We start from the raw sequence: 24,104 nt of genomic DNA, 5'->3' as shown, positions 1-24,104 counted from the left end.
TGCAACCAAATGATAAATGTGCATGTATCTATATTATACTTGTTATAAGAAATTGCGATAAAATCAAAGATGCAAGCCAAAAAATGTTAATGTTTATTAAAATATATATCTCTTTATTTAGGGATCAATGTTAGAAATTTTTAATGCTCAAATATGCATTTTGATATATTTTGCTTACTTTTATCATATGTTTAAATTTATGTGTTCGATGAAAAGATAAATAATAGTTTTCAAATATTTATGCAACCAAATGATAAATGTGCATGTATCTATATTGTACTTGTTACAAGAAATTGCGATAAAGTCAAAGATGCAAGCCAATGCAATACTGAATAACCTTTGATCTCAGAGAATACTTCATTATCATTGTGTAATTAAATTCAATATTGACTAACACTTGTAAATTGAATGATGAAAATATTTAAATATATATTATTATTATATATTTTATATACGCAAAAAGATAAAAATCTGGAAATATGGAAATATGGAAATATGGAATCTGGAAATATAATAATACATTAAAATCTGCAATCAAGAATTGTTACTTTTTCGTTACGTTTCACAAAAATTATTTTAAGAGATAATTAAAAAAAAGTTTGCAATTAAATTTCAAAGTAAGATCAATATAAAACAATTGTAGAAGTGTTTCAATTTTTTTTTGTTCAGCGTAATAGGAAAAAAAATTAGTTTGCAACACAAACGATAAAACTGAAATTACATAAAAATTCACAGTAGTATAAATATAATAAAAATGTCAGTTTTATCAAGTCATTTAATTTATCTAAAAATTACGTATTAATAGCTCACGCGCGATAATATGAGAACCCACACATTATTTATCTCTCAACGACACGACATACTTCTCGCAGCTTGCAATCGTCTCAATGATTCTGTAATAGAGCAATTCTGTAATAGAACGAATATTGTGTTTTACGCAAAAGCTCAGTCGTAAGCGACTCATGGAGGGATCATCATGGATCGTGAGACAGAAGAGAAAAATACCAGAAAAGTTCAATGGCCTCAATGGATTGCCGGTATTGGAGGTATGCTACACACGTATACATTATCCATATTAAAATACTAATATTATATATTTTATTATCAATAAAATATATAACTTAAATATATATCGACTAAATGCATCGAGATTTCATTGTGTGATTTTTGAAATGCATTCATATTTTAGACAGTTGAAAAACTATCGACATAAATGTTTAAACATGCATGAAAAGAAAAATTTTTCATCAAAACTGTTCCATCACAATCCATCAAAAATACAAACAACAGCCGACAACAATCATTTTTCGGTTTTCAGTCACTCTGCTGCTACTACAAATGGGAATGATGGTGGCTTGGAGCTCGCCGTATATCGCTCATCTAACTTCGCCCGAATCCCAGATTCCCATAACAATGGACATGGCATCCTGGGTAGTTTCGCTTATAAACCTAGGCAGACCAATTGGCGCCGTTTCTGGTGCTGTCGCCGTCAACTACCTCGGGAGTAAAAGTACGATCCTCATCACCAGTTTACCGATAGCACTCTGTTGGCTCTTTACAATCGTGGCTAATCGAGTGGAATGGCTGTACGTGGCAAGGTTTCTCGGCGGTATCAGTATGGGAAAGACGTACAGCAGCTTTTCGCTTTATCTAGGCGAAATTGCGGATCCTACCATCCGAGGGGCTCTAATTGTTTTAGGTATGCGCTCTGATACACTCGATGTCTAATTTCACGTTTTCCGAGCAGTACAATTCTATTAGCGTGAAAAATACTGAGAAATTCCGGGGTGTTAAACGATTGTCGTTTCCAGTCGTAAAATTTGCAAATAAGTTCTTTTAGATTACATCACGATGTAAGATAATGCGTTCGGCGGCCTGAGATAGCGGATATTACGAGCGATGACGTCTACAAAAGTGATTACACTGATAAGATACAACACTCCGAAAAAATATAATTATAAGACGCCAAAAAAAACTTTCAAAAAAATGAAGTCATGCATATCAACAGTGATTAAATATTTCTTTGCAGCAATGAGCGGATTGTCGATAGGTACCCTCGTGATGTGCATCATGGGCGCATATTTGAACATGAAGATCTCTGCCGGCATAGCCCTTGCCTTCTGCATTATATTGACGGTCATTTTCATCTGGTTGCCGGAATCGCCGCATCATCTCGTCAAAGTTGGAATGGAGAAAAAAGCGCAAGCATCGATACTCTGGTATCATCGCAACTGCGACGTGAAATCGGAATTGCACACCCTGAAGAAATTTCTCGAGACAAATAACAGTCTACCTTACGTGGAAGTTCTCAGGAACTTGAAGTACCCGCATATCTGGAAAGCGTTGATTCTCGTATCTGTGCTCTTCATGTACAGTCAGATGTGTGGTATAGTCAGTGTCATGTATTACATGGAGACTATTCTGCGAAAAGCACAAGTGACCGTCGTCGAACCGGCAGTGGTCGTGATCATCAGCACTTCTACCGCGATCGTCAGCTCTCTGATCTCCATGCTTCTAATCGACAAATTTGGCAGACGTATCATGATGATCGTTTCCAGCTCAACCGTCGCGCTTTCGATGATCTGCCTGAGCACGGGGTTTCAACTTCTCGACGCAGGCTACGATCCCGCCGATCTTCAGGGTCTGCCGATCTTCTCGATGATATTCTTCCAGATTACCATCTTCATCGGCGTCCTCTCGATGCCCACCACAATACTGGGCGAGATCTTTCCGCCGCACATCAAGTGCGTGGCCGGTTGTTTCAGCAGTATCATGGCCGGACTCTTCGCCTTTATCTGCTCATCGACTTATCAGCCTTTGATAAATTTGCTCACGGAAAAATATGTGTTCTACATCTACGCCCTGCTGCTGATAACGGCAGTACCGTTCACGCTGTTTTGCATGCCCGAAACCAAGGGCAAGACATTGCAGCAGATCCAGAAAGATCTGTGTCGAAACGAGTGCGTTTATCGAATTGTTCCGACGAATAGTTTACGAGAAACTCATGGTGGACGATAACTCATTTTCTCGCGTTCATTGTGAAAAGTTTTTCATGGCTGGCATCGGTGCCAAGTTTACGCTGCGGCGACCAATAACGTTCTGATAAATTGCAATCTTCCGTGAATTTTTATACGATGCTAAACCAGGTGCTAGATTACACTGTCGCAAAATAGAGAGCGAGAGAGAGAGAGAGAGAGAGAGAGAAAGAGAGAGAGAGAGAGAGAGAGAGAGAGAAGTTAAGTGTGATTTAGTTAAAAATATTTTACAAATATATAAATATGAAATTATTTTCAGTTGTACATTATTGATAAATTATTTGCATATATATATAGATTGCAATTAAACAATTTTAGTACAAGTAACAAGATGATAAGATAAAATATTAAAATTTTCCAAAAGTTTAATATATATATATATGTACATATTAAACTTTTAAAAAATTTTAACTGTACTAGAATTGTTTAATTGCAATCTAATTGAGTCTGTCATCAGAAGAACACATGTTCAACATCATATTTATCAATATACCTACGTAATAATCAGACTTGAAACATTGTGTAATGCGAGACGATGACTCTTCGTGGATAAAATCAGCTGACAGAAGCCTATCTAATCTTTTTTACAAATTGTAATTACATTTAATACCAGGAAGTATTTTCCTAGCGACACGACAACTTTACAAGTTTTCTCGTATTTAATAATACAAGCGAGATGATTTTGCAAGATACGAATGCATTTAATCTTAGCTGTCAGCGTTCTGCTTTCAAATATGCACAACGCATTAAATTATCGGTGTTTCGCAGAAGCGGATGAAATTTCAGATGTGAACCGACAGATATTTTGAAAAATACGGGAAGTGGCTTCAGATAAAAGGTTTGTATTGCGCGATGTTATGCAAAGAAGGTTAAAATTAGAATGTTTCCTGCAAGCTGTCGAAATTGGTATTGATATATCTAGTATGACGAAATGTCACGCGCAATTAAACGGCAATGGCACGAGATCTCGTTAATGACAATTCTGTCATATTACTCTAACTTATTCCCTCACTAACCGAGATACGCTGCGACTGTTTTTCTTTCCAATGAAAACATACAGTGTCGTAAAGTCACAGATGGAACTCGGCCAATTTAATATTTTACAAGACGATATTTCACTCCCGGACGGTCATCGGTGACAACATTAAAGTTACCATGGGACTTTGACGCTGTAAATTCAACACTATCTTATCTCACGTAGGTCATTGCCAACACCGCTTTATATCATCCAACAAACGAAACGCAAAATCAGCGTGTACACAACTTGCGATACGCCTAATAAATTCAGAAATTAACACCGCAGTAAAAAAAGAGATAAAAATATCGCCTTGAATGGCGCGAAGCGTAGTAAGCAGATATATATTAGATATCATGAATATCTAAATCTAAAAACATTTCGGTAAAAAAAAAAAAAAACCAAACTGCGGAAGATATTTTGCGGAAGATATTTTGGAGATACAAAAATAATTATATAATCACGAAACGAAAGAAATTGGAGACGAATGTGTTGAATAGAGCTCGTCTATCAGCTATATTTATAATATTTATACTAATATCGCATAATATATTTCGCTGCGATACTTGATCGGACATCACGAGCATACTCTTCCGATAAGTGCCGACATACTCAAATAGGATTTTAAATTCATTATCACGCAGAATATGATTATGCTGCAAGAGGTGCATAAACCAATAACTGTAACCGCCGCACCACCAGCAAACGTTGCACACGCATAACGCTCCGTAATGCACCAATTGAATTAGGATATAAAGTCAACAGATTGCACGCGCGCATGTCTGCTTGCTTTGAAATACCTCTGTTTTATTTCACACGCTGCTTCTCACACGCGCAACCGGTAGGATTTCGAAACAGGGATAATGCTCGGTACACGATGGAATGTATAATGAAAAGAACTGTCCGTGCAAAAGGAAAGCCGAGTGAAGAAAAAGACGTAATCGCGGAGCGGTTTCAACAACGCTGGCAAGTGTACGCGCGTAAAATTCTAGATTGCACAATTTATTCGAAAACAAGCGGAAACTCTATCGGAGAATATTCTACTTAATTTAAATAAAAAGGGCCTGCCTCTTGTCCGTTTTGCTCTTAGCTATGTATGCGTTTTCTTGTGATTTTTGTGATTTTATCCCTTTCTGTGAGGGTTACTGTTATTCATACAAAAAGAACATCATTCTCGGTATGAAATTAAGCGTGACAATTTACGAATCAACTCAATAGTTAAACTCTAGCAGAATAAATAAAAATTATCTTCAATAAGAGAATATTTATAATTATTGATCAATTATATATATGTCACACACAAGCAAATAAAATTTGCGACTTTGACGCACGGCTGCATTATTGGGAAAGTTAAAAGCGAGCGGATAAATGAAATGCGCCGATGCCATTTAATATTTGTTATTGTTTAGTTAGCACGCGGCAACGAACAAGCGAGCAGCGAAATCTACTTTGCCTCGCAATTACTGCAACTTTCAGCTCAGCGAAAATGGCCTCAATCGGGCACACGGGACCCGACGTCTTTCGCCGTCGCGAGAAAGTTTGTCAAACCGCGTAACGAGCAGAGAGTGTAATTGCCAGCCGAGCGCAAACTCGATTGTCCTCCGAGAAACCCCCTACGTCCGCTCCGGAACTACCAATCACATTAGACCTGTCTGCAAGTAAACCTCGAGACAATTATCCCACCCTCTCGCCGTTACCCAGGTATTCATATTTTACGGCAAACAATCGTTTCAGCGCCAACCACGTCAACTGGCGCATTATGGCACTTGCTTCCGATAATGCAATATTGTTGGCGCATTGCCAAGTTTGAGGTCAACTCATATAATTAAGCATATTGGAATTAGAGAATTTCTGCGGAAACTAAATTCTTATCTTTTACATTTTAAATATTTTATAAAAAGGAGAGCGAGAGACAAGAATTTGCGTACGTTGCACACTAAATGAGCCAACGACGCTCGCTAACTCGCCTGGTTATTTTTTTATCCCGCGAATAAATCACCTCCGACGATCCATTCTGATTACCACACGGTCATACAATATAACTGAACAGAGAAAGAGAGAGAGAGAGAGAGAGGCTTACGCCCGTCATGCGTTAAAATAAAGTCATTTAATTCGCCTAAAGCCGACGTGCGTCCGCGCTTAATTTGCGCGGAGGTTATTCCTCACGCGATGCGCGAAAGATGAAAGAGGAGTATTTTCGTTCTCATAGAATAGTCCGCGCTTGAGCTGAAAACGAACAGGCAGGTAATAACGGGAATTCTGAGAGGCGGACGGCCGCGCGAGTCAAGCAAGAAACCTTCGCGTGCAATTTTGCAATGCAATTACCTGTCGCCAACGATCACGCCGAGTTTTCCCCAAGTTTCTCCATTCGCCACTCCTCGCCAGGACTTTAAAATTCAACAAGGCCGGAAGAGAGGATCGCCTTTCCGTTCGCTGTCAAAATATCCCCTTTCCGTTTTCATCGCGCCCGATCGGCAATAAGAATCATAGAAATCACGAGCGCGATGCTCGCCGCGCTGACACGCGCGTAAAGAATCACCGCAATTTCATCCGCTTACGCGCGGACGGTGTTTTCCCACCCGTTTTTACGCGCGACGATTGTTTTTGTACGGGCGTAATCGGACGTGTCAAGCCAAACAAGATTTATGCCCTTTTACAACCGGAACAAAAAGGAAATTTATGTAATACCTTCCGGTGAGAGACTAATAGCTGTTGCGTTTACCCCTTTTTTTTTAACGTTATTTATGGTATTGTTAGATTTCATTATTGCGAGTGCATTCATCGTTACGCTTCTATCTCGCGTTACCTGTCGGGAATCATGACTCAAACTGATCGAGAATAATACCTTTGCATGTTTATGAAGGTTCGATCGGACGTTTGTTGCAGTTTCGACACATCGAAATATATCGAATTACGCGAATCGCGTTGTTCCAACCAAAGTTTCATTTCTCTCCCGCTGAAAGCTGAATCAAAATTCTGTTTTGCATTTAGCGTATCGTGTAATGATTACAGAGAATTACAACAACCGATGTGAAATTACAGAGAATTATACACTCCAACAGAAATAACGTCCATATTGGCTTTTTGATATCGATGCAACACAGGGCCGATCGTTAGGGAGAGCGGCGCTATATATTAAATTACCATGCATTATCTCAAAATGGAACGACAGTTTTGAACAGGCATCCGACCGCAGGACGACACACCGCAAATCCGTCCGCCGACCCGTTCCTAGGAAACAAATGCAAATCGACCATGCGAAAGATAATTTCCATTGCAAAAAAACTTCCACAAAAAAAAATTCTCCCGCATGGCCGAGATGCGGGCTATTGGTATTTCGTGGGGAGACAAATTAAAAAAGAAGAACGATTTTGGTTGACCGCCAAGTCGCGGCCGCAGTCAATGGAATCGTGACGTAAAGGGAGAGATTCCTGGCGAGGAAAGGTCGCCGACCTACATTTCCGTGGCACGATTTTCCGCCTGACCCGCGGGAAACAGCTTCCACTGTTTTCGTCGAGCGGATCGATGATTCTCGCGGCGAACCACACATTGTGTTACGCGGCTGCACTTTCGTGGGATCAATGGTCAACGTTGCAGACCGCCGTGTGTCGCTTCCAATAGCAGCTTGATACAATCGAGATTGGATTAATAATTCAGGTCAATTCGCTCAGTTTGAGCACTAATCGCTTTCACAAATATTCGCTGTAAAAACAATCTTTTGTAGATTTGACAATTTACGCAATTAACGCCAATGACGCAAAAAATATAAAAGAAAAATCCGAGCTCTTTTTCAGCCGAAAATCAAACATTTCATTTCCTCTTGTTTTTCCCGGCTACAATAATATTATTATAGCATTCGATTAAATTAACTTGATTCAAACATGAAATAACATTCAATTAAATACATCTATAATTTCTACGAAATATCGACGACGGTGATCGACGATAGGGTTTTAATAATCGACAGATACATCCGACGCCCAAGCGCTTCCTTGAAAAAGAAAGAAAATAAAAGGAAACGACTGTATACACCGACTGGTACGTGAATATTTACACAGGGGAAATGAGGCTGTAGGAAACGAGAGGAAGTGAGGATCCGCGTGGGACTGATAGTCGGTCCGAAGGTACTCTCGTGCCAATATTCTTTTCTGGTCCATTTCCACTGTGCTCTTGCTCACTTTGTTCCATCCACTCTCACCCTTTATTTTTTCCCTTCACGCTACCCTCTTTCGTTGTGCCGTTTTCAACGCAAGCCAAATTCATTGTTATTTATATTGCGAGCCTACATGTCTCGAAAGTAGCCCTCTCTTCCTTCTTTTTAAGAAACTTTTACCATACAAAGGGGTTTTTGTTTTGCGAAACTAGCCAGATGCTTCTAAAAGCATCTGCGGAGATTTCATGTTTTCGAGTAGAGCGTGTTTAGACTTCTCTCACAGATTTTGTGCCAAAATTTCAGTTCTTTGCATTATTCATCCATTTAAAATTCTAGAATATTGCACGATGCATAATGCAAATTATAAAAAATGTCGCAGATTCCAAATACGATTCTTTTATCGCGTATAATTGTATGTCAATGATATCAGTCTTATTTATTGATAAAGAAGATTAAAAGATTTAGTTATTTATCAAATGCTTAAAGGTTTTACCTATTTAATGGATCCATTATATGCTCCCCCAAATTTATCCACGAGGAAAGCTCGTGGAAATCGATCCATCTTAATTCATGGTAGACGCGCACAGGTAATTAGCCCAATTAATATCAGAACGGAACTTACGGTGATTGACCGAGCTAACGAACAATCGCGATTAACCCAATTAACGTTTCGGCGTTGTGCATTCTAATGACTTCGATTGTCGGCAGTCAAGGTCGGTGATCTACAATTACGGCTTTCGGAAAATCGACGCGAATCTTTATTGACTACTGTACCTACCGTCCGCTTCTTCTATCCAATTGGTGTAATCATGAGCGAAAACTAATTGCCGCGAAACCGCATTGACCAGGGCCGTACGAGCAGCTGAATTGGAGCGACGCTGCTTCCACTCGATCACCCAGCAGCAGAGTCGCGGGCATTTTTTTTTTATCTCCTAACTTTTTCCACTAAGCTCCAAAGCCTTCTTCCGATCGCTCCCGACATCGCTTATATAGGACGACAGTGCACGACTCTGGCATAGATCTCTAGTATCAAAGCAATTGATCTATTCGCGGAAATATATGGAAATCTACAAAAGTTCTGCAATATTCAAATAAATTTCTTATATAATTTTCGGTGTACCGTGATTTCTAGAAAATCATACTTTCGTCGCAGACGCAGTCGAAGTTGATACCTAGCACTCGCTACTTTCCGCGTTAAAGAAATCAATGTTGCACAAAAAATTTTGAAAATTTAAAAACGCAGTGAAACATTTTCAAAGGTCGTCTCTAAGTGTAGAGTGTTCATGTATAAATTACATCCTGCGAACTGAATTAATATCAAGTTTTTCTTTAGCATATTAAGTGCTTGAATATATACATGTTTAATAATATATGCATTAACTATCTCGTATAACACCGCGGCGAAAATGAAATCCGGATTAAATTTGTACAATGCACCGACAACTTTCGAGATGGAGTCGAGAGGAGAGTACGTTGCGAATAAGTCTCTGGCCGGCAAGGAGTCGCGAGTGAAGAGACTGGAGCTGGAAAACGCGCGTGAGACTCGTCGTCCCAGCACGTCGATCCAGCGGACTCCGCATCCTCCATATACGATTACCCTGGTGGAAAGAAGGTGAGGAGCGGGTTACGATACCAACGGGAATATCCCTTTGGTCCTACCGTCACACGACTTTCCTTATTCTCTTCCGACCTTCTCTGTGCGCGCGCGCACGCACGACGCATCGTCGATACGCTATGGCGAGATGAAGTACGATCGGTTCTCCCGCGAGAGTCGGTCTCGAACACTCGGGAGATTACATGCTCTCCCGAGAAAATTTCCTCGTGAATATGTCGAAGTAACTTGAAAACACGCGCGAGCAAAAACTCGTTACCGAAATGAAAAACAAGTCTGCGACGATTAATAGCGAATCGTCGGAATGCGCGAGGGATCGACGCGAAAAAGCAGCTTACATTTAACAACGGAGATGTGAAAAAAGGTAAATGTATTCCTATTTCAAATCGCATTGTCGTGTTCATCGAGGTATAATAAACTGTTTATTCGCCTTTCGGGCGAAACTGTGAGAAAAACAACTAACTGTTTTGGAAAATTGAGCGAATCAAGAATAAAATATTGTCACAGAAATTTGCACTGTGTGTGTTTTACAATGTTACTTATCGCAGAGCGTTTAAACGTCTCTAGAGTTTCGGTAACGAGCTAATGCTATGATGGAGAATGAATGGAAGGGCGAGAGCAGCGAAGAGAAGAGCTTCCGCGAGCTTTGAGCCCGCAGCGGCGACCGCGCGTTGCCGTGCAGATGGAGTCTAAGGAGACGCTAAGGTTCACCACTTGTCCCTCGAGAGCTTTGCTCGCCCCTAGAACTCTCGAGCACTTGGTTAACACAAGGTAATTCCGTTGCAACGCACCGTCTTTGAGCAGGCGCGCGCATCTACTTGCAATATCCTGATGACCTCGAAGGAAATTAAATAGTCACCCGACATCTTGCATCTTACAGTGGAAATAAACAAATTCGAGAGAGAGAGAGAGAGAGAGAGAGAGAGAGAGAGAAAGAGAGAGAGAGAGAGAACCAATATAAAAAGAAGCCGAGGGTAATATTAAGATACAGCTGCTGAATTCGTACAGAGCGTTGCATTTTTTATAGATGCGGACAAATGTCTCTGTTTATCCGCGCTCAGAAAATATAAAAGCGCGGCATAAAAAATATTTTTTGAACCACACTCTTTTCAAATTTTCAATATTTTCGTTCCGTTAGCATGGCACGCTAATTTTTAATCATCAATATCAGAGTGATTAATCTCGCGCGCGCGAGAGAGAGAGAGAGAGAGGGGGGGGGGGAAAGAGAGAAAGAGGGGAGGGGGGAAGAGAGAGATACACTGTGAACGATAATTAATCTCGATTCTGAACGTTAAATAAAGTACGACGCAAATAAAGAATAGAAAATGGGAGAAGAGCGAATTTACAGATTACAGGACGCTCGGAAAAATAACCAAAAAAAAAAGGAAAGGAAACAGGATGCGCAGTTTCATGAGAAGTTTCATCGCAATAGCGTGCCATAAATGTTCAAAATGCTTCACATGCATCCCGCACGTGTTGCGGAGTCACGTTTAACTTTCAGGCTGAGCATCAAATCACAAAACCCTTGGGGCTACAGTTTACTCCGCTCGATGTGGGAAACGCGTCCACTTCCGACTTTAGGATTCAAAGGAAAACGCAGTGTGCGAACAAATATAACTCTCCACACGTTACCGCACATAAATATTTGAAAAGTAATGTGCTTATATGCATACACGGGGCGTATATGACGTTCGTCATAAATGAATGTCAATATCGCGAAATTACGGGACAACATATAAACTTTACATGTGGCGAACCAACGATTAATTTCTCTTATGGAAAACTGTGTACTTATTTCAGTAAAAGTATCGTAAATGTATAAGTACAATGTGTTCTTCAAACTTCAAACTAAGAAAATCTTTCTACTTAGAAGAATAAAATAAAACCGAAATATCAAGCCTCACAATAACTTCCAGCGCTTTACAATGACTATACTTTAAGATTCGCGGCACGTTGCACTTTGAAATCCATCTTAATCCGTTACTTTATGCAACTTTGCTTTTAAAAGAGCTTCTTCCGCGGACCAACATTGTGTCTACAGTAAAGTGTCGCATTCTAATTATTGATTCTGTTTCTCATAAATATATATCGATAAAAAAGTCATGTAATTTTCTACAAAGAATTTATAAAAAAATTTAATTTAATCGAAAATGTAATACAAAGTGTAAAAACAAGCAATTCGAGAGATAGAAAGATTAAGAAAAAAAAACAGAGGAAAAAAAATTTGTTTTTCAGGAAAAATGTAAAGTTATTATAGACTAAAAAACATGCAATATATATACAGAATTATAGCGTACACTGGTGCATGCTGACTTTGAAGCGTTACACAGCGTTACGTGACACGGGAATTGTCTCGTTAAACCGATTAAGAGATCAAATCCGAAGCACAACGAGAGAGAATAAAAAGACGGATAAGTGGCATAAATGAAATGAAATCGAAAAGAAGAAGAAGCGAAAGACCTCCATGAAAAACGTGACCGGTTTACTTCAGTTTACTCCACGGTTTCTCCACTCCGTGGATTTGCCTCGCCAAACTTATCTATCTCTTTGTAGAAATCTCACCGAATCTTCCCAGGAAGGGATTTAGCTAGGAGCGATAAAGCGAATCCGCAGTTACGCCCGCGGCGCGGGCGAATTATATCGCCCGGCTTATCCGAAGAACGCGAAGAAATTATTACTATATTGTCACAGACCGACCGTGAAAATCGCAGGACAGACTTGCTATTTCGCAGACCAGTAAATCGCCAAAGCTACGATCAAATAATGATAGCGCATGAATGAATTTTTGCTATATGCAATTGTAATTTAATATTCTATTTTATTCATATAGAAGTTTATAGAATTCTATATAATTCATATAGTTAATATAAAATTCTATATAGTTCATATAGAATTTTATATAACAAATAATTTCTAAACTCTTGTTCTCAAAAAATATATATTGTCCACGAAGAAAATATTAAATTACAGATCTCGAAATAAAGTAAATATATCGAAAATACGTCAAAGAGACAACGAAATAATTCTACCCGAGAAAAAATGGTATAATATGGTTAGTATGTAAATACAATATATATAATTAGTTATGAAAAGATCTGATATAATCATATAAAATTACATATGTTATCAGATCTTTTCATAACTAATTATATATATTTACATCTGACCAAATATACCATTTTTTCTCGGGTATTCACTCCTGCTAAAAAATATTTAGTAATGAGTCGATAATGCCGAGAAACAATACACAGTGGAAAAGGCGCGAGCCTGATCGGACGACGCTTCCGACAAGCTTCCGTTGCGCGAAATGTCTGACGCGACTCGAACGCCGGGCCTTATTATTGTACGTGTTCGAGTGATGAAGGTTTCACGTCGTTTGACGAGCCTTACGTTCACATTAAGAGACTATTGAATTTCAAGAATGCCGGTGCTTTAGCAGTCGCTAAAGAGCATCCATAGTCTTCGTGAAGAAAGGACTCCGCGCTTTGGAGATTGGATCTGATGAATAAAAGGTTACGCCCGAGTGCATTCTAGGATTACTCTAGCTGAGAGATTTGTGCCAGGGAACAGGCGAAAGAGCTGCGAGAGCTTCGTGTACAAACGCGCGTTCTGCGTGCGCAAGGTGACGCATCAAGAAAGAAAATGATAATCACATCATCCTAACAATTTAATCCGTAAAGATTAATAAAACCTTTCATATTCTGATTTACAGATAAATTTCCACGCGCTATAATTGTTTATGAAAAACTTTACACTGAGAAAAAATGACTAAATATAAGAAATTTCTTTTATAATTGCTATTCGTTCTAATATGAAGCAAACGAGATAGGAGAAATATTTTGCAATAATTGCAGGAATCACATTATAAATACGATCACCATAAATACGATTATTTATTCCACGCGTTTCGCGAAACGTCTGCCGCCACAATCACACAACGACAATCGCTGTTTATCGCGCGAATCTGTTAACGCGCGAGTTAATTGTTCGCACATGATATTTGGTTGTTTATACAGTCAATGATACGTCACGACAATTAACGTAGTTGAATAATCAATACAATTTAACTTTAATTCCTGCAAATTTTGCGCTACATTCAGCCTCCCCTGACTCGTTCGGTTATCGACGATTCGGTCATTATCGATTCATTGCGAGATAAAAATTTCCACAAACTGAACTGGATTCGTCGAAAGCTTCTATACATATACTCTGTATTCACTCAATATTGCATTATACGTAATCATATTGGTACAAGCAATTAAAATTGTTGATACCTATAACATGATTTTCACCGCAAATCCTAATTTCAAATAAATAAGTTTCCATTTAATCCTATATATTATTAAACTTCATACATTTTGACGTGCAAGATGGCGAAGAAAGCTATCTATCTAAAATTGAAATACCATGAAAAGCTTGGGAATAATTTTATCATTTTTCTCGATAAGAGAAAAAATTAAAGGTAGCGTGAGAGTTAATATTTAACTTTATTCAGTCGAAAAGTATTGTGTAATCTCGGAGTGCGGCAAGAGCGCGAAAGCAGCAAAAACATGTTATAAATCATTAAATCGTACGCTTGAAAGCTTTCTAAAAGCACGCGGGAAATATTTCCGACGCCGTAGCAGTTTCGAGTTTCACTGCACGTGCGGCTACCGGGAGACATTTTCTACCCCCGAGATACGTCAAAATTGCGAAGTTTCGAGTCAGGAAAGGTACCAAGATCTTTTTCATACGACCGGAGGATCGTTTCTCATCGCTCGGATAAGCCCCGCTACCGAGCCGAAATGATTATGTTTGGCAAACGTGATCAGCAAGAAGGTTTCGTCAGCGATCGAGTGATATTCTATTTCTCTATTTCTCCGAGTGATATTCTATTTCTCCGTTTTATCTCTCCTTCAAGCTAAAATATAAAATATAAAATTTTGTATCGATGAGACATAGTCACGTATTCGTATATATTTATTTGCAATAGTTTCCTCATAATAATCAATGATTTAACTTTCTCCTAGAAAAGTTTTTACGGAAAATTAAAAAATATCAAAATGAAAAGTCTATAATGTGCAAAATTTAGACCAATTTTTTTTTAAGTATTGCAATGGCAACGTGCGCAGATTAATCGATAAATATAGCGTGAATGATAGCGGATAACCAATGACACCGAAAATTATTTGACAATAGAAGTCAAACAATGCTGAAAATTGCTCATCCGAAATTACTCTCATGATAATTTCCGGTTTTCTGAATCCCGCAGAATTTAATCACATACAACTATGCGTGTGTTAATGTGTATAAAATCGATATAAGTTCCGCGCTCACACAATCAGCTGACCGTATGAGAAAAATATGGTTGGCCATAATGTCACGACTACCGAACACTGCTGAGACTGCAGCTACATCGACGCCAAACGATTGGCGAGTCGTAAATTGCCCTTCGATCTTTCACGTCCTTGCTTTCTCCGTAGAACTCCGTTCTTTTCCGTGTTTTCGATCTTCCGCGACACCGTTTATCCTAATTTTTTCCCAAAAACAGATTGATACGCCAAATGTCCGTTCTCCAGTCTATTTATCTCATCTTCGGGTTAGTCTTTTTGTATTTTTTGCGACCTCCGCTTGTTAAAATAAAAATTCCACGTTTCACACAAAAAAAAAAAAAAAACACGCTCGCAAATTCTCAATTTCAACTGCTCGCACGATTTGTGTGTACATTTAAGATATTTTCAAGACACAGCTTACTTCAAACGCGCTAAGAATTCTCGTTTAGACACGCACGACCGTGCACCCCGACTCGAAAAATCCCCGAGAAGCGACAGGAAATTCGCCGCGGGGCATCGCCGCTGCCGCGCCATCATATTTTTTCGCGTTCCAAGTGCAGCTACCTGTCTACGGTTCCTCCTCGCGATGCCGCAAGCCCCTTCGGTCGGCATCTCCAGCGGTCCGCCAGCGCTCGCCCCACCAGCCAGATCTTCATTTCCTGCTACTTCCTCGCCGTTTTCTCCAGACCTCACCGCCGGCCCAATAAATATCTTTTTCCCCCGGTGAGACACGAGAATTCGCCTTCTCCGTTCTACCGGGTCGTCGCCCTCGAATCCCACGAGCTGCCGTCTCTTCGTTACCTCGTCGTTGCGGGCGGCGTCTGGTGGCCCAGAACCTCGGTCGACTCTTCGGAAATCCTTCAATGAAATCCTCGAGAGCCGGAGTCCGAAGCCCTCCGCCGCTGTAAAGCCGTATCCTAGACCGAATCGATCCGCCCTCAAGACGAACCGTCCTAGCCGGCGGGAAGACAGGAAGAGAAGACGGTGAACGGAGGAGGGGAGCGAGCGCAGGTGTGGGTGGAGACGTCGTAGGTGAATCGCTCGAAACGAGATAGTCGAAAGCGACCCTGAAGGATCGCGCTGGGGCCGGAGAGTTGGTCGTGGAATGGTCGACTCTTGTAAATCCTTGATGGTGCAGCACCAAGATATACAACATCGGCGATACCGCGGATACGTGTTTCGTGCACGTTTCGTCGTGTTTGCCGAGAAATCGAATATTGTCGTTCCATTATTCTTTGAATCACAATACAAAGTGTGTCGCCGGAAAGACGACGCGAGATATGGCGCGTGTAATGTAAACCACAACGCTCGCGATGCATTCTTATATCGTCGAGGTAAACGCGATTCCCCCCAAAACAGTCACGGTAGCGGCATCTCTCGACACTTGGCAACGCCGTGGACGAAGTCGCGCTCGTTAATCGGGAATTGTTCGCATACGGAAAATGTTTACGATCGTCGCCAAGAGCAGTCGCGAATTACCAGGCAACGAGCACGCAGCGCGCTTTCGCAACTTTTCCTTCGGCGATCTTGGCGCGGGGCTCGGTCGACTCGTACGAGATTTCATATCAACCGAGTTCGGGATTTAATGAAAGTTTCACGGAGAAGATCACCGCTCTTTCTCTCTCTCTCTCTCTTTCTTTTTCTTTGCTGCCGCGGGTCAGTAAAGTACGACGAATGATATGCGCACATATAATTCTTATCTTGTTGGCATTTCGCCAATTTTGGGAGAATGCGCTGTTCAAAGTCCAAGAAAGAATTTTCGTTGCAAGCTCATATTTATTGAAATTTTTGCGACGCGTTGACAGTCGCGAGATATGACTAAATAAAAAGATGATTCCTACATCATTTTATCCGCAGTTTACAACCGCAGTGATTTCGCATTCGCCGGACTACAAATATCAATCAAAATTGTCAGTAAAAATACGATTTTAAAATCATCTCCTTCTTTAAAAAGTATTTTTATGTTTCATTTCTCGTGTTAATCATATAATGCTCTAATCTGTATAAAAATTCTCTAATATCCACCATTAATTCTTATCTGTCGTTAAATAGTTTTAATAATCAAACAGCCTCGCAAAATTTTAATACCAAAAATAACGTGTCTCATATTCTTTTTATCCACTTTGATATATTTTATGACATGGGATCATAAACAAAACGGTAAGAAATTCCATTATCGCGTCATAAATAAAAAAAAAGATAAAAAAAGGTTATTGCTCACCCCGCTACCAATTGGGCGAATATGCATTAAAAACCCGCGGTCTCTCTCTCTCTCTCTTTCTCTTTAGGAGTATTGATTTCCTCAGTGTCTTGGAATAATTGAGCGAGAGCGCGTGATAGCAACGATACGATCGGATGCAGGTGCAAGATGCACGTAGCAGACTAAGGTAATGGCAGTGGCGAAGGAGTGATACATACTGGCGGGAGGGGAGGGAGAAGGAGTGCTTTCACTGGACGTGGAGGCCTCTGGGGTATTCAGTAGTGGTAGGCACGTAGATAGAGGTCCGTATCTGTACGATATACCGACACCCCATTCCTGCCGAATTTATGACCGAAGTATCTGCCAGATAGGCGAGCTAGTCGTACATCTCGGCTGCGGCGTCAGAATTTGCGTTATACGAGCCCTCGCGCGCCTATACGGCCGCCTTACCTTGCACCTGCATCGTGACAGTGTAACGCCACGACACGCGCACTCGCCTTCGAAATAATCTCCGGATTATATTGGCTAACGTTCGATTTTAAACGCTCGACTTTCAGCTGCCGTGCTATTTTTTTCTATCTCGCAAACATTATAGAGTTCTGTCACTACTAAAATAATTATTTTTTAGTCGATATTTACGCGGTTTTTCATCTAACTTAACCACATTTATTGACAATAATAATGAACGAGAACGAAATTACATACGCAAAAAGTATCAATAAAAGTCATTTCATTTAAAAAAAAAAATACTTTTTAAATCTAAAAACGCCTGAAATAACTTTGATAAGAAATTCGCTTCCTTCCTTTCCTTTAATTGGCCATTTTCTCAAATTAAAAGAGTCGGAGATGTCAGGTGCTCAGCTCAGATAAAACGCAAATTGCAATAGATCCGTATATGAAAAAGTATGAAATCATTTTCTGTTGATAGTTTTTAAAAAATTATTTCTTAAATACGAATGCGTACAAGTATATTCTACTTTATAAATTAGAATAGAATCTCACGTATAATTCACGAATCTCGCTGCGACTTTGCGATATTTGCAAAGTAGCTGAAAAGACGAGATAAGAAAGGTGGATTGTTCCTTTGATCGTTCCCCTCCACGAAATGCCGTAGGCACATGCGTGAAACTGATATGGGACGGAGGACGACTTCACAGTCGGCTGACTGCCTTTGTAAGAAGTACAAAAGGAAGCCGAATCAAATGTTCAATACACTTCGCTCGTGCACAATACAAACAAAGGCGGAAAGAGAAACGAGAATTATCGCACGGCCGTCTCTCAAGCAGATTAATCGTTCTCATCCTTTCCTTGGAATTTTATCAAATCCTAAAGCTTGCACGGCGGAGAGAAAGGCGTTCTCGGAACATTTGCAAACGCGTTCACCGTTGCTCTTTACTTCGCTCACGGGACTCTGAAAACTTTCGTGCCACCGATGTCAGATCTTTTTGCTAAGATGACATTTTTTTCAAGGATTTCCGTTTTCCGGTATTTACTCGGGCGGACTTGAAAGACTGAAGCGTGCGGAAACGTGTTCCTCGATGGAAGCTTCAAGTCATCCGAGGTAAGATTCACGGCGGCCATTATTCACAAACGATTTAGCGCCGGAATAATGAATACAACGATCTAGATGCACCGGAGTAGCAGAGGCGATGCACGGAAGCGTGGAAGATGCCGTGAAACTTGAGAGCATCCTTCAAACATCTGCTCTCCTCCCGAGCGCCGCTGGATACTCTTACCGTAAAATCTTGAAGAAGCGCGCTCTCTCTCTCTCTCTCTCTCTCTCTTGCCACTTCGTACCCGGCGTGTCACCGGATCGAAGAATCGTTATTATTGATATATCCATCCTGCTGAGAATAAAGTTATCGTTCGGAGCCTGCCTGACAGACGTAATCTCAAGAGACCCGCGGCACTTTTCTTGTTTCTAACTCCGTAAATTTCTTTCCTTTTGTTAAACGAAAAGTTGTCGGGTTTAATGGCCGGATAGCGCGATTCGACAACATAAATAATAGAGCCGCTGACGATAGACGTTTAAACATCCGCGAACAAACGAAGCGTCAACAAGGAAGTGGCGAGCGTTAAAAAGAAGCGCGTCGGACAAGAAATTTTCAATTTGCACGAAAGTTACGACTATTTCTAGCATCCGTGATCAATACGTACTACCGGATGCCGGTGCTTGCAGCTTTTCCTCCTCCTCTCCCCGGCCTCGCGCCTCATCCACCCGCGCGTCATTGATGGACGCCAAAAACTTCGCCGATAAATGCGACTCCAGCGAAACACGTTGCCAGCTAACGACCCGTTAAAGCTCGACGACGAAAAATGATCGACTCTAACATCCCGTTTGACGGCCGTGCGCGCCTCCCAATTTTTTTCAAATCTCGATCGAAACGTGTTCACGGGAGAAGCTCGACCGTTGAAAAAAAAAAGAAACACTCGCACTTTAATTAACGACGACTGCGACGAACACGGCACTGAACTTCTGATCAATAGTTAAAATCGCAGAGAGCGTTACATGCTTCATTACGTCTGAACTTTTTCCTCGTTACAGCGACATTTTAACGGCGATTGAAACACTGACGTTTGTAATTAGCGGAAATTTTCTATCGCAGACGTAAATTCGCGTCATTCGCGTTGCAGGAATACGTAAAATGTGATTTGCGGGTGTTTTCGCGGGAAAAGCCTTATTTCGGTGCAACTTTCATCGCGTCTCATTTCGCTTGCCCTTTACGATTACACCAAAGCGCACTTTCGCCCTTGCTGTAGCGGAAGTAAAAAAAAATGATATTTAAGATTCCCCTGAAGAAATCGATTTCCCAGCCGCTGCGCGCCCAGACGTTTCTTCCAAGCGCCTCGCGCCTTCATAAATAAATCAACCAGCATGCCGAGCCGTAAGTCACGAATAAAAAACACGAAGTCGTAAAAGTCTGAGGAATGCTCCTCACGAAATGTCGCACTCGCGGAGATCGCGACATTAAACTCGCCTTTCGGTAGGAAAGATTTAGTCGCGCCGCAACAACACGCAATCTACGGATATAGTATACAATTTACATTGAAAGGTTGTAAACTTTATAAAAATTATGACTCTTCAAAAAAAAATTCCCTCAAGTTTGACTTTCCCTTCCTTGATTCTACGTTAAAAGTAACCGACTACAAAATACAGCTGCAAAAACAATTTTCCCGTTTCATTATTCTATTTCGTTGATTTATAAACTTTCACGCAATGTAAATCATGATTCGATTCAAGCGTAGTTCAATGATTCTTTGTTCAATATTTTACCAAACACAAAGCTGTGTAACAGGTCAAATTAATTAAACTCCACCAAATTTCATTAAAAATATCGCCGTTTCGCAATCAAATCTAGTTCTTCAACCTGCGGACGGTTTAAAGTTTGATGCCGCGTGCAGGAACCAGTATTTATCGATTCCGTCAGAAACGTACTCATTACTATTCTCACAATTAATTAGTTTAATTTTAGTTAGCATTGAGTGTTTTGCAATTTTTATGACACGCGTATTTGTCTATCCTAGAATATCCTGTTTCTCTTATCTCCGTATTTCCTCGACAAAATATTAAAAAAAAAAAAAAAATCTATCTACACGTTACGAGCTAACACATCACGTCACGAATTTTCATAGCCGCGAACCAACCGCATACCTCCGCCGTATTTCCGCAAAGAGGATTCTCACGGATTCACGTTTTCGATGCTGGCGCAAATTTTCTATTCCAGTTTTTCACCGCCGCTAAATAAGGAATACGTACCGCGAAAAAAGCAACGTCGGGGAGGGAGAGAAAGCGGCCACGGAAACAAAGCGGATTTCTGTGTGCCGCAGATCGCGGCTGCATAGCGCGCGCTGCGTCGGATTGCACTGTCCCGACACTGACGTATATGACGCTGGGCGTGCATCGCACGCACGTCCGGGACTTGAAATTGTTCCGATGCGACCGAGGCAAATTGCGTGCTATCGCAAGACGACCCCAAGTTTCCTTCCTCTTGGCGCGTTAACTCCTTCGACAGTTACGTAATCGTCGCTGTACTTTCCAGATTGCAAGGTAGGTATTTGTGACGGAATAAATTTTATGCAGACGGGGAAACGCGCCGAGATTAATCTAATGAAATTCTCGCCCGGTAGCCGGTTGCATCAGCGTTAGCTTAGCGCCAACTTTGGTTAAGTAAATTTTCTTTCTTCGTCTGTATCACGAGTGAGACTATAATCTAGAAAGCGGCAGCGAGAGAGAGATTCGCTAATCCGGGCTTACTCGACCCTAACTGTTGGTACAGCAAAGGGCTTAGCCCGCCTTGATAAGTCGTAAGCGGTAAGCGGTAAGCGAATATGCTCACAAGGATATCTACCTATCATCAAAGATGCATCAATAGCGAACGAGAAATAAAATCACACGCACACATCGAACGGCGTTAACTAACCGAACGGATAGCGTGTGCGATACATATCGCGTCTCAAGCGACAACACGACGATCGAAATGGTCGGCCCCGCATTATAAAGAATAAAAGAAAGATGCGCGGATTCTATCGGATGTTACAATCCGATTCGCAACTGTGTACGAGAATACGCCAGGATGAAAGAACGCCGCATTTTCAATTTTCTCCCGGTGCGTCGTCCGGTGGACTCTGCGGAAAAACGAAGCGCACGTTCGCGGCGGCACGACACCGATGATTTACGCGCGGTAACAGCGCCGCCGGTGCCATTTACACCCCGCTGACGGCTAATCCGGTCCAGGAGGCCGCAGTGCAGCACAATTGCGGTCCGAGCGACGGTGCAGCTGCATCGCTGCTAGTACGACAAACAACGGCGGAAGTCCGACCGAGTCCAAAGTTGAACGTGCTACCCGTATATTTCGCGTCGCTTGATAGTACGATAGAGCACACGCAAGAAATTCACGCGTTACAAGAGAATGTATAGACATCGTAAAAGGGGACCGCGCTTTCCTTTGACTAAGAATGAGTAGACCGGAAGGTAAAGTAAGTTTCGCAAACGAATAGTTAATTTAAAAACCGGTTTGTCATGGAATTTTATCCTGTCCCTTTTAAACGCTTAAAAGAATCTCATCATTCTCTTTAAATATAAATATAATAGAATTTGTTTTAATGTTAAAAAATTGTTTAATGCAGCTGCGAGAAAAGCGCTATTATAACGGTAAATCAACTTGCCGCGAATGTTATTGTAAACCAAATTAGAAACGATAAATATATCGATTTTTTAACAAGAGCATCCCGGGTGGAATAAGTTGATTATGAGATAATTAAATTCGGAGTAGTATTCTTAACGATAAAGGAGGTCAACAAGCGGAGGGTGGCGGAAACATTATTATCAGAGGATTCGGTGCATCACGGAACACCGACCGAGAGAGGCACACTGACATGACAACCGAGAGACGCTTGAAATTATTGCACATTGCAAGAAGGAACTTCTCCGCTAATTTACTTTCAACCTATTAACGTCTATTGTTAACAAGGATAAGAGAGTTTCAAATTCGATTCGCATTCTGTAAGTATTAATGAAAACGGATAAGTTTGATTCATTGCAGAATTAATAGTAAGAAACGTTGATTAAACTGCGTTGTAATATACGAGAGAATTCTGCGAAACGTTTCCCGTCTCGCTAAAGATAGTCGAATTCTTTTAATTAAAAAAAAAGCACACAGCTGCGGAAACGAAAGTATAATATAAATTCGCGTTTCGCGTAAAAGTAACCGTCTTTATGACGCTCATAAGAGGATGCGGAATGAATATTCATGAAAATCGTTCGTCGGGGAAGCGGCAATTGCGGCTCGCTACCCTTCTGCGTGCGTATTTAACTTAACGATTCGCCTTCCTATGCGGCTTCTCTAGCGCCGTTTATCTCAAGAATTAACCGCGTTGATCAGGAACGTACAAACGTGAGTTTAAATTCGGAACGATAAAACTGCACGGAAAATATCAAAAGCAAGTGGAAAACACGCATGTTGAAATGATATTTCGCACACAATCCCAAATATTTCATTTTGACTATTAGAACAATTTATACTATAAAAACAATTTATTTTACCCGCAAACTTTTTATTGTAAAAAATAATTTTGCATAGAGAGAGAAAGAGAGAGATTGTAGATATAGTAAAATATAATAAAAATTAAAAATGCAAACCGAAGAAAGTTTGACTCTCAAATAAAACTCTCAATACGAATTCTTATAGCTGGACTCGTGTTTCAGAAAGTACTGAACGAAGAATCAAAGCATGAGAAATGCTTCACGTGACAGCCTGCAATTTTCTTTCGGCGACCTTATTTCCTTCAATAACCATTCGAGTTTCCCTTCATGCCTCCGTTCCATCACGGGAAAGACAACGTTGCCGTTGTTCTTCGACGGAGCGAAATCTCAACGGGTGTCTCGGTTGCACAGCTGCCGTGCAATATGTATCTCTCCATCCATTTCGCGAAAGTACGTCAAAGAATAACGAAGGACATGCCAATATCTCACCCTTCAGCCTAACGCGAAGTACGACACTATGTTTGAATAATAATAATGAGTAGAAAAAGAAACACATAACTTCAGCGACACTTCATCAGACAAGTACAGTAGAGAAACAATCCCCATTCATGTTGTTTACAATTAATTTTACAATAAGAACAACAGAGATAAAAGAGTAAATTGTATTTTAAGAAATAAATAGAACCTTGAAGATTCTAAAACTTCTTGCCGAATTATTTGCACGAGATAAGTGTAAGGAATATATAAATTTTCCAAAAAATCAGGAAATTATCGATCTACAAAAATTTCCCTAT

The 24,104-nt window shown here is 40.6% G+C and overlaps 2 protein-coding genes and 1 long non-coding RNA gene across 6 annotated transcripts in view; 2 read left to right on the top strand and 1 right to left on the bottom strand.

The window, feature by feature from the left end:
• Positions 1 to 24,104, bottom strand: part of LOC105677475 (very long chain fatty acid elongase 1-like) — a 123,372-nt gene that overhangs the window by 89,574 nt on the left and 9,694 nt on the right. The window lies entirely within an intron of this gene.
• Positions 850 to 3,287, top strand: LOC136998125 (facilitated trehalose transporter Tret1-like). The gene is made up of 3 exons (XM_067350431.1): positions 850 to 1,046; positions 1,319 to 1,699; positions 2,030 to 3,287. The coding sequence occupies exons 1-3, from the start codon at positions 977 to 979 to the stop codon at positions 3,016 to 3,018; spliced, it is 1,440 nt and encodes a 479-aa protein (XP_067206532.1). The 5' UTR covers positions 850 to 976; the 3' UTR covers positions 3,019 to 3,287.
• LOC136998148 (uncharacterized) lies at positions 21,482 to 23,690 on the top strand. The gene is made up of 3 exons (XR_010888775.1): positions 21,482 to 22,304; positions 22,618 to 22,830; positions 23,533 to 23,690. It is a non-coding gene; the product is annotated as an uncharacterized lncRNA (long non-coding RNA).

The sequence above is a fragment of the Linepithema humile genome, chromosome 2 (genome assembly GCF_040581485.1).
Source record: "Linepithema humile isolate Giens D197 chromosome 2, Lhum_UNIL_v1.0, whole genome shotgun sequence".
Classification (NCBI taxonomy): Eukaryota; Metazoa; Arthropoda; class Insecta; order Hymenoptera; family Formicidae; genus Linepithema; species Linepithema humile.
Note: the sequence above shows the minus strand (reverse complement) of the source record. Positions and strands in the feature narration are given on the sequence as shown.